The sequence below is a fragment of the Wyeomyia smithii genome, chromosome 1, assembly GCF_029784165.1.
Source record: "Wyeomyia smithii strain HCP4-BCI-WySm-NY-G18 chromosome 1, ASM2978416v1, whole genome shotgun sequence".
Classification (NCBI taxonomy): domain Eukaryota; kingdom Metazoa; phylum Arthropoda; class Insecta; order Diptera; family Culicidae; genus Wyeomyia; species Wyeomyia smithii.
In genome coordinates, this window is record NC_073694.1 from 14,108,642 (window position 1) to 14,122,211 (window position 13,570).

A 13,570-nucleotide genomic window follows, 5' to 3' on the forward strand; every position below is an offset into this window, starting at 1 on the left:
CTCATTGGATTATCATAACACTGTAATCGTTGGCGACTTCAATACCGATTGGAGAAAAATTTGTAACAAAACGACTAGACTGAAGAGTGTCACTGATAGCTATGGATTAACTTGCATAAATACGGAACCTACTCACTTCCATTCCAACGGTTATTCCCAGATAGATTTATTTTTCACATCTAGTGTACAGTTTATGAATAATGTTCATCAAGTATCATCTCCAGTCTTTTCGAATCATGATATCGTCTTTTCGTCTATTGAAATATCTCGCTCTCGATGTGCAGATAGACGTGCATACCGTGATTATAATAATGTAAACATGCAAAGTCTGTTGAGTGCTATCAATCTCGTTGATTGGTCACAATTTGATAGTATAGATGATCCAGATATTGCGGTTGATCTTTTTAACAGTATAATCTCCGACCTACATTAAACTTTTGTACCAATCCGTTATAGTGAACCCAGGAAAAATCCGTGGTTCAATAGAGACATTTCAAATGCAATTTTTGATAGAAATTTAGCGTATAAGCTCTGGATCTCGAGCAGAACTGATGAGAATCACGCTCAATATAAAAGATTACGTAATAAGGTTACTCATTTAATAAATGGGGCTAAATCTAACTATGTTTCCATTAGAATAGATTCTTCAAATAATAACAAGCAGCTTTGGAATAGGTTGAAAGCTACTAATGCTGTACCAACTTCGGCTTTGGATAATCGATTAAACCTCTCGAATGACGAAATCAACGAATACTTTGCATCGAACTTTACACGTGATGGGAGTGTTTTTCCGGTGCCTACATTGAACGAAAATGGTTTTAAGTTTTCTTCTGTGGACGAAAATGATGTGATATTGGCTATATCTTCAATCAAATCTGATGCTATTGGTCTCGATGATGTTCCGATTAAATTCATACGCCTGATTTTGCCCCAAGTTTTGCCAAGAGTAACTAAGATTTTTAATATGATTATATCCACCTCAAAATTCCCCCGGGCCTGGAAGTTAACCAAAGTTATTCCTATACGCAAAAATGCCAGAAGTAATGCAGTTAACAACTTACGTCCAATAAGCATACTGTGTGCGCTTTCCAAAGTTTTAGAAAAAATTTTGAAGCTTCAAATCAATGATTTCATACATGACTTAAGGTTGATGTGTACTGAGCAATCCGGTTTTCGCAGAGGCTATAGTACTACAACCGCCTTCCTTAAGGTACATGATGATATTCATGCTGCTATTGACAAAAAAGCTATAGCATTCCTGCTGCTTGTAGATTTTTCTAAGGCTTTTGACAGGGTTTCTCACGTTAAGCTTCTAAAGAAATTGTCAACCCAGTTCATGTTCAATAGAGCCGCTGTGCAGCTTATACAATCATATTTGACATCACGATCTCAGGTAGTTACTACGGATAGTTGTTTCTCAAACCAAATTGAAATTTTGTCAGGTGTGCCGCAAGGATCAATCCTTGGGCCACTGCTTTTCTCTATGTTTATTAATGATTTGCCCAGTATCTTGAAAAACTGTAAGGTACATATGTTTGCCGATGACGTTCAAATTTATTTTTATTCACGTGACCTTTCTTTGGCTTCGATGGCAGATCTCATTAATGATGATTTATCACGAATTCTCGCATGGTCCGATAGCAATCTTTTACCAATAAATCCTTCAAAAACTAAGGTCATGCTAATCTCCCGAAATCGTAATATTAGTAATCTTCCTGCAATTATCTTAGGTAACGATGTCATAGAATATCTTCCTAAAGTGTCTATTCTTGGCTTCATGGTGCAAAATGATTTTAATTGGGAGGGTCATATAAGTAGTCAGTGTGCCAAAATTTATAATGGACTTAGGGTTCTAAAACTGTCCTCAAGTACTCTGTCAACTGCTATAAAAACTGAAGCTATTTAAAGCTCTAATCTTGCCTCACTTTTTGTATGGTGATGTTTTTCTATTAAATGCTTCAGCTTCAGCGTTGGAAAGGTTGCGTATTGCACTTAATTGTTGTGTTCGCTTTGTTTTTGGATTGTTGAGGTTCTCTAGAGTATCTCATCTCCAACAGGAATTAATTGGTTGTAGATTTCATGACTTTTTTAAGTTACGATCATGTTTAATGTTATTTAAAATTATAAACACTTTATCACCTCCATACTTAAGAGAAAAAAATCATTCCTTACAAAGCAGTCGTACCAGAAGCTTTTTACTTCCTATATTTCGAACATCACATTATAAAAATACTCTGTTTGTGCAGGGCATTGTTTTTTGGAATCTGCTACCTTCTGAGCTCAAAAATATTCGGTTCTTAAATGGATTCCGTCGTGAATGTACAGCAAGGTTCAATAATGGGAGAAGTTAATAAAATAATACCTAAGAAATATTCGTTACCATCAGAAACTTAAGTTATTCTACTATAACATTTCGAATTGTAGTAAATTAAAAGGTTTTTCCTTACACTACAATGTTTGTAAACAAATAAATAAATAAAATAAATATTTTCTGAAAAAAAAATTGATACTTTTGTTAAATTGATACCCATATTGAAAGTACCCGCATTACAGTCCCACTGCATAGTGGTACAAACTGCAAACATAAAATTTGGTCCAGATTAGTGTATATCGCATTATTTTAGGCATATAGAAGTATGTTATTTAGTTAACTAGACTAATGCTGTTTTTCTGTAGTACAATCTACGTTGCCAATGATACTGCCGGTTGCTGCTTGAATTTATATGTGATGGGACAAAATATGCGAGTACTTTTGTCTTTTTTTCAAGTTATATAACGTAAAACCAATTTCATCCATTTCACGGATAATATTAAATCGCCGTTTTCTCAACATGTTGTTTTTCATAATGGGACAGTTATCCGGGCACCGGCAGTAAAGAAGTGTTTCAAAACATCCAACCTGCTTTGATCCGGTTTTGGAACGATTTCTTGACATATTTCTTGACTAATTTGATAACGGAGAGTCCAATCTAGCGTTTTGGATAAAAAATAAGATAAGAGCTCCTGAAAAACAGCTATTTATTCAAAAAAAAGTTTTGTATGTATGTATGTATGTTCCAGCATAACTATCAAATGACTGTACCGATTTTAACCAAACTTGGCATACGTGTTCTTTGTACAGAGGAAGTGGTCATAGAAATATTGGGAAGAGGAAGGAGCAACCCGCAAAAGAGGAGGGGGTCTTAATTGGTCAGAAAAACAAGTTTTTTCATGCATTATGGAAACTTTCTGAATGAACACGATAGTTTTTAGGACTTTGGTCATGTCTGGAGACCGGAAATTGATTTCCAGAGACCGGAACATGATGTCGAAAAGAGACAGGGGTAGCTATCAAAGAGGGAGGGGGTCTTAATTTATAAGAGATCAGGTACGATAACTTTCATGCCCTCGGTCTGTCATGGTCAGAAGTTGATGTCTAGGGACAGGAATATGATGTCCGATGTTTTTCTAAAACAAAGGTGGCGACTTTTGGTTTCTGGGAAGCTGTATACAACTGTAGAAAACGTTTACAAACCTCCAAACATTGGTATTTCCGGAAACAAGATGACCTAAAGAAAGCAAAAATAAAAGTCCAACGACATTTTTTAAATTCAATACGGCGACTTCCGGTTTCAGAATTTTATGGAAAACGAATATATGCTCTGCAATCTCTGCTCTGCTAGGCCTAACAGTCATTATTGTAGTAATATGCTCTGCTAGGCCTCACAGTCATTATTGTTGGCCACACCCATCTTTACCGTAATCTTGGGGACATAAGAAAATCCATTTAGCGTTACCCAAGTTGCACCACGAGAAGCCGGACTCTTCTGCAACCCTATCAGAACCTTTTAATATAGTATATAGTCTGAAAGTTGAAAAATGCACATCAAAAAGTCGTCCTTACAGTGAATCTTCTTTCCGTTACAGTAAATGTAAAACTCATGAAATTTCTGGCATGGAGAACTTGGTAAGGTAAAAGATCGGAGTACTTACAACTCAACAAGTCAAACAAATGGCAATTCTAGGCGCTTAAAATTTAGTCAAATTGATTCGGATATTCAATTGAAATTAGTGATAGGTAAAAAAAAATGGCAAAATTATGCTGCATTCTATAAAAACTCTACATTGTCAAAAAATATAACTCAGTAAAGTCCAATAATCAAAAAGTTAGTGAGATGGGAAGCCAACAATCAGAATTGTTGAAAATTTTAAAATTGATAACACTAGTACTTCCAAACTGAAAAGTTTCAAATTAGATAGTAACTCGAAAAATATTAAGAAGATAAAAAATCGGAGAGTTAGTCGTATAAAGTGAAAAACATAAAATGATAACCACCCTACGGGCACCGTTAGCAATTGAAAATTTTTGTTCAAGGCCTCCAAAGCAGCAGCGGTTCTCACTCATCCCGTAACGCCGCTTTCTCGTGGTGAAAATGTGCTGATCATGCAGTTATTCTCTCCGCAGCTACTCTCGTCTCGCGCAGACTCTCTTCCAGCGCGAGAAAGTTCGAGGTGTCTTCAGGTGTAAGAATCATCAACCACACTGTAGAGCTCATCGACCGCGAAGCGAACGCCAAAAGGAAAACGAGACGTTACCATCTTGGGGTGACCACTCTGCCGCCGTGGGCCCAAACGTGATCACATCCAAGAAGAGAGTGTGATCGTGGTTTGAAGAGAGAGAGAGAGAGAGAGACAGATAAGAAGAGCGCGATCCCCCAAGTTGGGTCGAGACTCTGCCGGATCGAATCGGCCTGAATTCAGTCCGTGTCCAGCGCTATCAGATTATTCCGCAGTAACGTCTTCCCGGAGAAACACGTGCCTCTCGTGTGCCACCAGAGTCGAGCGTAACCCTGTTGGGCAAGTCCGTGTCTACGGTTAGAGTAGCTTTCTACACCCGCGATCGAGTGTGTGTGTTCGTGGTTAATCGCCCGGATCAAGTGAGAGTTGAAAGTGTGGAGTTTTTCGTACCCACACACGACTACTTTTTTTTTTTGAAAATCGCGGTTTGACAAGTTCAAGTTCAGGAATCGTAAAACAGGTGACACACTGCAGTCGGTGTTCCGCTGGTTCTGGATCCTGGTTGAAAGAGTGTCGTGTTTTATCGTGTTGACTGACGGTTCATCATCTGATAGCCGAAGATTGATCGACGGAACACCTTCCCACTTCCCATAAATCGGCCGCGTAACAAAAAAACGCGCACATTTTCGGCAGCAGGAGTCAAGTGCAGTGAAAAATTGTGTGAAATAAACCGTACAACCTACTTTTATTGCAACTTTTTTCTCTCTCCTGTATCTTTACTGTTCGAGTGCCCAAAGTGATATCACTTTCGAGCGTGCCGGAACCGAGTGCGCCAGCTAAGGAACAGCGCGCGCAACGCGGGGGAAAACAGGTCGAACAAAATAAAGGATAATTGGATTCAATAAATCATCGTTCAGTGCGCGCTACGCTCTGTCCGCTGCCGGACCCGGGGCCCGAGTTGTATTTTTGTGTTTTGTTTTCGATTATTGGATTGTGCTCCTGCTGAGTGCTGTTTTTGTGGCAACATTTTTTCGGGTTATTATTGTTGTTGTGTTGGATTTTGGCTGCTCTTGGGGTCGGCCCAAAAGCGGGTTCGTCGCTTCGAGACGCGAACCAGTCTCTTTCGGGTGGCTGTGAAACGGTTCGCGGAGGTGAAGCACGCGCAGGAGAGAACGAGCCGGCGGTTTTTGTGTGGCCAGAACGTGGACATCACTCACTCATACTGTTGGCTGGCTGGCCGATAGCAGGTGACGACTTGCCGGAGATCGTGACACGGAGCTACGAGGCGGAATTTTTCTTGGATACCCGTTGATTGGTGAGTAGTGTCGAAATCTGTGTCGAAAATCAATTTTGTTTATGGGATGCTGCGTTTGTCAATCTATATTTCAAGAATACAGTATCCATTCAAACTTTGCTACAACTAGTCATTTTAACCCCTGCTTTGCAGCATTTTGCTTTTAGTTTTGATAGAAGTTGATTTTTCTCGTAATTTTTGCGATTAGCATTTCGAAAGCCAACGTTTAATAAATATTTAACATAGTCTACGGCCGTTTAATTGACGTAGTGAAATTTGTATATTCATGATTGAAACACAATTCATAGCAAACGTATAACGAAAACTTCCACTTTGGCAAACCCTCTGGGGTTGAAATTCCACAAATTCCATCGGTCGCTCTCGAACACACACCTCTCTCGTCAATCGGGTCGTTTTCCAATCACTCATCGGTCGTTTGCGGCCAGCATAACCGTAAAGAAGCGAGCGAGCAACGCGTCAGCCTGGACGAACATAAATTTGTACAGTCACACACAGTCAGGGGTACGACCAGGGGTCATCAGGCGCAGGAAACCTGTTTCGGTGCAGATTTGGTTGGCTTGGGTGTGTTCAAAATTCTCGCTTGCTTTATGGATACTTCAGTCCAGGTATGCTTGGAAGTATGGTACCCAACTGTCAGTAGCAGTTCGTTTTCTTCCGTAGATGTCGCACTCGTCGTTTGGTCCACTTGATTGGACATTCCACAATGAAGTGGCCATCGCCACCACATTTCCAGGGGGGAAACGCACACGTGTTTCGCCTTTATTTTATAGCTTTTTCGCAAACCCAACACTCAACACCACCGAGAGCCTTTGCGGTTGCGATCTGTGTCAGTAAACAAGTGGATTTTTGTCCCGTTTTGCAGCTGCCACCCGGCCCCGTGTGTGCATTCTTCGCCGTGTTTCGTTTTCTTGCTTCTGCTCTTCGGCTTGACGGTTGTTGGTGATGTGGGATAAATCGTAGAAATGCCAACTACTGACCATAACCTAACTAATCAGAGGGTGATTATCTTCGTAACGATATTAGATTTAGTTCCGATTGTTAATTTTTTTCTAAAATGACTGAAGAATCCTTTCAAAACTCCAACTACCCTGCCGCCGCAGAAGACTACAACAAACAAACAAGAATCATGCGCAAAGACAACCTCTGGTTAAAAAAAAAAATGCTCGTATAGACCTTTTTACGTACGAATGTATTAGTGCACCTAGTTGAGGAAAGTATTTACAAATCGCCTTTTTGTTTGCTATGCTATGTTTTTGGCAGCTGGACAAATATTCAGTTGAATACTTATTATAAGTTCTAGACTCGTTTCTGAATGAATTTTTCATTCGTGATCATGAATCGGGGGAAGCTGCTGAACATTATCGACCAAAAATGGTAAAAAGTGATAAAAAGTCGGAGCAACGAGATGCGATGATTTACAGTTTGGAGGAAACAAAAGCAACTTTACATAAGTTTACACGTTCATAAGTGTGCGTAGGTGAAAAGTCACTTATCTCTATAAACACTGTACTTTTTCGATTTCTTTGGCAAAAGGTCGTACTTTAAAATAAAAATTAATACAGGTCGGACTCGATTATCCGGAGTTATGAAAAACATTTCCCTCCGGATAATCGAACCTTACGGATAATCGAGCCATTTTTTTTTTTAAATTTTTAATATCTCTCATCTAGAACAGTGAGTTTTCTATTATAATAAATTATACCCAATGCATGTGTCGACGAAAAAATTAAAAATTATCTTTAGACTGTTTGTCGGCGTTTGTTATACATATTTACGTAATAATAAATTATGTTATATTGATTATTTCGAAGATGTAGAAACGAAATAAAACAACACTCATGTTTTTTTTTCTATTTCTTGAGTGACCTATAACACCCTAGACGGTCAATATGGACTACTTTGCGGATTCCAAGTCGTTATTAATTTCGCTTGATGAGTTTTTGTTCAATAATCCGAGAGTATCCGGGACAGGCCTGCTTGTGGTTCTAAGTACTGCAATGATCATGGCCATTATATTACAGAAATAGGTTCCTGCCATAAATCCGAAACCGGTTTACCAATACCGGTTGTTCTCATTGGCAACAAAAAACCTTAATACCTTGCTTTTGGAGGTTATTGAGTAAGAATTGATTGAAGGAACGACGAGGAAGCTGACAAAAACGAACTGCCTAAGCGGAACGGGGTTCTTACCGTTACAATTATGAAAAACCCCGAACCTCCCAATGACCCGGAAGACAAAAGTACGTTATAGAAATACAGAAAAAAAAAATACTCCGGATAATCGAACCATTTTCTTCGGTAAATCGAGCCCCCGGATAATCGAGTCTCCGGATAATCGAGTCCGACCTGTATTGCTAAACGTCAACATTTTCCAGCTTCTTTCCTTATAGACTGACGTAAGGTTTCCAATAAATTTTTGCCACAATCGAATAAAAAACCTGCGACAATGATCAGACAACAGTATGAAAACGCGAACGAAATGTGGCAAAAATCTGGCTCACTGCCAAATTTAAAAAAAAATCACAGGAGGGTTGTGTGCAAACCCACGACCGCAAGGTTGAAGTAGAATACTTTTACACAGCTCTACTTACGGCTGTACATTAACCAACGGCCGGGCGAATCGGTTCGCGCCGCTTTTCGCGTTTAGCCTGGCAGAGGCCTAATGCGCACGGCCAACACAATAGAAAGGTGTTTTCACATTGAAAATTAGACACGGCTTTACTGGAGTAAGTGTTGGCAAATGCATCTACCGCTAATACCGCCGCTATCGTACGAAAACGCTTCGTTCATGTGGAATAATATCAACAACGAAAAATGACGCGCGTCTAAGCACACCCGAACTGTTTCGCCATGCCGATTCCATTTACTTCCTTATAACATCCGCCTCATGGAAGTACCGGCTGCACCTACCGCTGAGGCTGTTACCATACTGCTACTGGTACCCAAAGCTAATAACTCTTCAAATTAAGTGTTTTATTTGTCCTCAAAAGAACAGTTGTTCAATTCCATATCGGATATAATGCAATCGCATCTCTGTAATATTACCGACAGTAATATTCTTCTGAACAAAATGATCCAACTTTTCCATTAGAGGAAGTGCCGGCTGATGTACGGCGAAAATCTCGCCCGGTCGCTCGCGTTGGCGTTCATCCTGGCAGAGGCCTGAGACGTGGTGACCAACCACAGGGCAAGTGATTTGTTTAATTTGAAGGCAGCCACAGGCGCAACCCGCTGCTATCCTCTGTTACTGGTAAGTGCTGATATCTGCTGCTACTGATGTCAACGTTGTGTACGGTCCATCCAGCTCACCATCCGATTGATGAATGTAGCTAGTTTTTCCAGAAACACTCTTTTATAGCCGAAGGGTGCTACGAAATAGGCCACGCCTTTCTGTTCAGTTTTTCCATTCTCTAATGTTCTTTAGACGAATTATTCCACAATTCGCATTTGATTTTTGTAACCAGCGAATAAACACCGATGGTGCTCTCACACACGCAACAATTTAATCCCTAACCGTATTGCGGCTTGTAACATCAAGCGATTTCGTTTGCTCGCTGTTGCGTGTTGCATCATGTTGCAACTTGGCAGCTGGGAGACGACGAAATTATGTTCATGTTGATTGATTGAATCGACTTCATATTAGCTCTGCACAGTCGAACTAACTGCTTTTGTGAACGTTTTAACAGGGCAGTTTGTTATTCAAGGTCGGTCATGCTGATCACAGCCTTTGCGCTGCCCCAACAGTGGGGGGTTAACTCAATAAAGTAAAAATTAGACAACTACAACAGAATTTGATTGCATCCCGCACAGAATGTCCGCTTGTGTTGATGCCAGAAAATTATTAACCTTCAATTATTTGTTTATTTGCCTTGAAAAAGGCATTTTGCGGTTCAAAATCGGTTGCTAATCGCAATCTTTGAGCTGCCCTAACAGTGGGGGAATTAAGATACACGGACAACATGCTCTGTGGAAGCTATTTCACATTCAGTAACTTAGACGGGTGCGACAGATTTAAACTGCTAGGATCCAACACAGAATGCTTGCTTGCGTTGTCAAAAACAACTTTCAATGACTTGTTTATTTGCCTTGAAAAAGGCATTTTGATTTTCAAAATTGGATTTCCTGATGGCAATCTTCATGCTGCCATGGCGACACACGCTGAGAAGAACCGCGCTGCTCCTGAGACGTGGTGACCAACCACAGGGCTAGTGCTGCTGCTAAGGAAGGACGATTGCTGTTGCCGCTGTATAGAACTATTGTGAGCGGCTTCGGCTAAAACAGGCTCTTATATAGGCCAAATAGCATGTTTTCAATTGCAAGGTATATGATTCTGTCGACCGTGCTTGGGAAGCAATTATATAACGACCAATCAGAGGTCGAATTTTTCGTTTTGACAAGGCTTGACTATTTTTAATAGTACAATAGTGTGAATAATAAAATTACAATTATCTTCTTTTGGGAAGAATCTTAGAAGATTTTCCAATCTATTGCTACCAGAACGCAGGAAATCCATCGAATACTAACCGATTTATTAGCATTTGAAATTGGACATATTTTTCACTTTTTTCGGTTTACGATTTTCATTTCACATCCCTATGTAGCCGAACTTCCTGAGAGAAGTATTCTACTTCAAAACTGAGGTTTGTCTGGCGTGCAATAAAAAATTTGACAAAATCTTTCTCGTTTCACTCATATTCACTGTGGTCATAGTGCTAAAAGTATTAAGTATCTTTTCTTGAACATCACAGAGAACTATTGCGGAAAGAACTGGGAGTGAGCATGAGCATGATTGACCGCCCCTATTGCAAGAAGAACTGGTGATTAAGAAAGTGATGAAGATTTCTATGGTATTAGAGTTGTTTACTTTAAATTTTTGTCTATTGTTCATCAGCATCTACATCGCCGCGGAAAAGATTCCATTTTTTTTTTTGGTATTTCGCCTTACAAAATGTTACCTGTTACCGACAGACTCCTCATAATATAATATGAAAAAAAATTCTAAGAATCTCATGTGGGGTGTCTCAAATGCAACTGATATTTTTAAACTTTGTAAGCCGGTACAAAAAAAAGCCAGTACAAACTTACAGAAATTCTGAACAGTTGTACAGTTTTGTATCGCTCCCGAGTGGTAAAAAATAGACTTTTTTCAGATGGTGATGAAAAAAAAACTAAGACAGATGATTGAGTTGGATAAATTTCCCATTAATGGTAATTATATTATCTTATTTGCAAAAAAAATCTGTGCCCTTGCGAGCGGCCTTCCGGCAGTTAACCGGAACACTCGCCATGGCGGCCGTAAACATGCGTGTAGGCATGTTTTTAGGCTCTTTCTTGGTTTTTTTTTATTTCTTCCTCCGTTTTCGCGACAAAATTGTTGGAATAGATCTTGCACTCCAAATTTGCCCAGAAATCCTCGATGAGACGCAGCTGGGGGAAGTTGGGCGGATTCACCGACTTCGGTACCACACCGATATTCAGCCGCTCCATCTCCTCCAACCATCGCTTCGAGTAGTGGGTCGACCCCAAATCTGGCCAGAACACCGTGTCTTCGCCCTTATGGTATTTCTTGATGAACGACGCAACTTCTGGCACGAAGTGCCGTACTATAAATTTCCCCGTTCATAGCCAACCCGGAGCGAAAGAAGAACGGCTTTGACATCCCCTTCTCGCTGATTGTCAGCCACAGCAGCACCTTCTTGGGGAACTTGGTGTGTGAAATAAATTTCACCTCGGAGCTCACTTCCTTCGTGGAAGTGAGCTCAAAATACGAAGTGCTCTGCCAGTCGTTGCCATCCAGGGTGAGATAGGTCTCGTCGTCCATCACCACTGCCACGTCGCGATTTGCCTGGAAAATCGACTTGACCATCTTATTCAACCGCTGTCGCTGCGTCGTTGCCTGCAGCTCCGAGACCAATGCACGGGACTGCCGCTTCCTGACATGTATGTCCATGTTCTCCAGATACTTTTTCAATAGCTCCTGCGCCGCTTGTAAAATATTGCAGACATCATCCACCTCTACTACTGACGCTGGAAATGCATTCTGAGCATCGTTTTGAAGAAATCGCCGTAACTGTTCACTACGATTTTAACAGAGTAAATTTTGTTAGAATGAACAACTTCCTAGCTGGTGTTGATTGGAATACTTCGCTTGCCTGTGACGATGCTAACTCCGCAGCTTCGACGGCGTGTAATTTTTTGCTTTACGCCATTGACCAGTTTGTGCCTAAAAAACGCCACCGTAAACCAGCTAATCCAATCTGGTCCAATTCAGTTTGGAAACACATGAAGAAAATAAAAAGAGCGTCCCTGAGGGAATTCAGTAAACATCAAACCGTTGCTGCGAAAGCTGAATACTTACGCGCCAACGCCGCTTACAAGCGCCTCAATGCCACTTTATATAAAAACTACCAGTGTGATCTGCAGAATCATCTCAAATCGAAACCCAGACAGTTCTGGAGCTATGTAAACAAACAACGCAAAGAATCTGGTTTGCCGTCTAACATGACTAATGGAACCATTGAAGTGGACACTGTCGAAGATATTGCCGACTTGTTTCGCACCCAATTCTGCAGTGTATTCTCTGAGGAAAATCTAAATGCTCAGGATGTCGCAAATGCCACGAGTAGTATAGAGACTATGCGATTATTCGGCTCTTCGTTCACTATTAATAGAGACATGGTGATTGAAGCCGTGAATCAATTGAAAACGTCAATAGGATCTGGCCCTGACGGTATTCCCTCGTTAATCCTCAAACGATGTTTGAATTTTCTTGCTGCCCCTTTGGCCATGGTTTTCAACCTATCCTTAACGACGGGCGTTTTCCCCGAATGCTGGAAAAATTCATTTATCTTCCCCATTCACAAAAAGGGATGTAAGCGGACTGTCACTAACTATCGTGGAATTGCATCGCTAAGTTCTGTCTTAAAGCTTTTTGAAATAGTTATTCTTGAAAAACTAACTCATGACTGTTCGCACATCATTTCTCTGGACCAGCATGGGTTTATGCCGAAGCGCTCGACAACAACAAATCTGATTACTTTCACTTCGTTTATTACTCGAGAAATTCGACGCGGTCATCAAGTAGACGCTATTAATACCGACCTCTCTGCTGCATTCGACAAGGTAAACCACGAGATTGCTTTGCCAAATACGACAAAATAGGAATTAATGACAACCTCCTAATTTGGCTTCACTCATACTTGACTGGCAGAACTATGTCTGTAAAATTAGGTTATTTTATCTCGTCCCCCTTCTGTGTTACATCCGGTGTTCCTCAAGGCAGTCACCTCGGACCATTCCTTTTCCTACTGTTTATGAACGATGTAAATTTGCTTTTCAAATGTAAGAAATTATCTTACGCTGACGATTTAAAACTATACAACACAATAACAATTGATGCCCAGATGCTGCAACATGATTTGGAAGCCTTCGATAGTTGGTGCCGAATTAACAGGATGTCACTAAATGTGTCTAAGTGCTCAGCTATCTCCTTCGGTCGGAAACAGGCCATGTATCGTCACGAGTACAGCTTACAAGGTACTGTTTTGAGTCGCGAAACGGTAGTTGAGGATCTGGGAGTTATGCTCGATTCGAAATCAAGCTTCAAGGACCATGCAGCTTACATAGTTTCGAAGGCTTCATCGCAATTGGGATTTTTGTTTCGCTTCGCCAAAAACTTCAAAAATGTGCACTGCCCTAAAGCGCTCTATTGCTCTCTGGTTCGGCCAATATTGGAATACTCCGCTGTTGTATGGTGTC

General features: G+C 40.6%; 2 protein-coding genes across 2 annotated transcripts in view; both read left to right on the forward strand.

Moving 5' to 3' along the window:
• The first annotated feature begins 4,753 nt into the window (after positions 1-4,753).
• Positions 4,754-13,570, forward strand: part of LOC129717860 (uncharacterized) — an 88,922-nt gene continuing 80,105 nt past the window's right edge. Inside the window, exon 1 of the mRNA XM_055668090.1 lies at positions 4,754-5,812. The gene's annotated coding sequence lies outside the window, so the exon portion shown is untranslated. The remainder of the gene's footprint in view (positions 5,813-13,570) is intronic.
• On the forward strand, positions 11,921-12,973 carry LOC129716582 (uncharacterized). Its single transcript, XM_055666417.1, has one exon. The coding sequence runs from the start codon at positions 11,921-11,923 to the stop codon at positions 12,971-12,973; it is 1,053 nt and encodes a 350-aa protein (XP_055522392.1).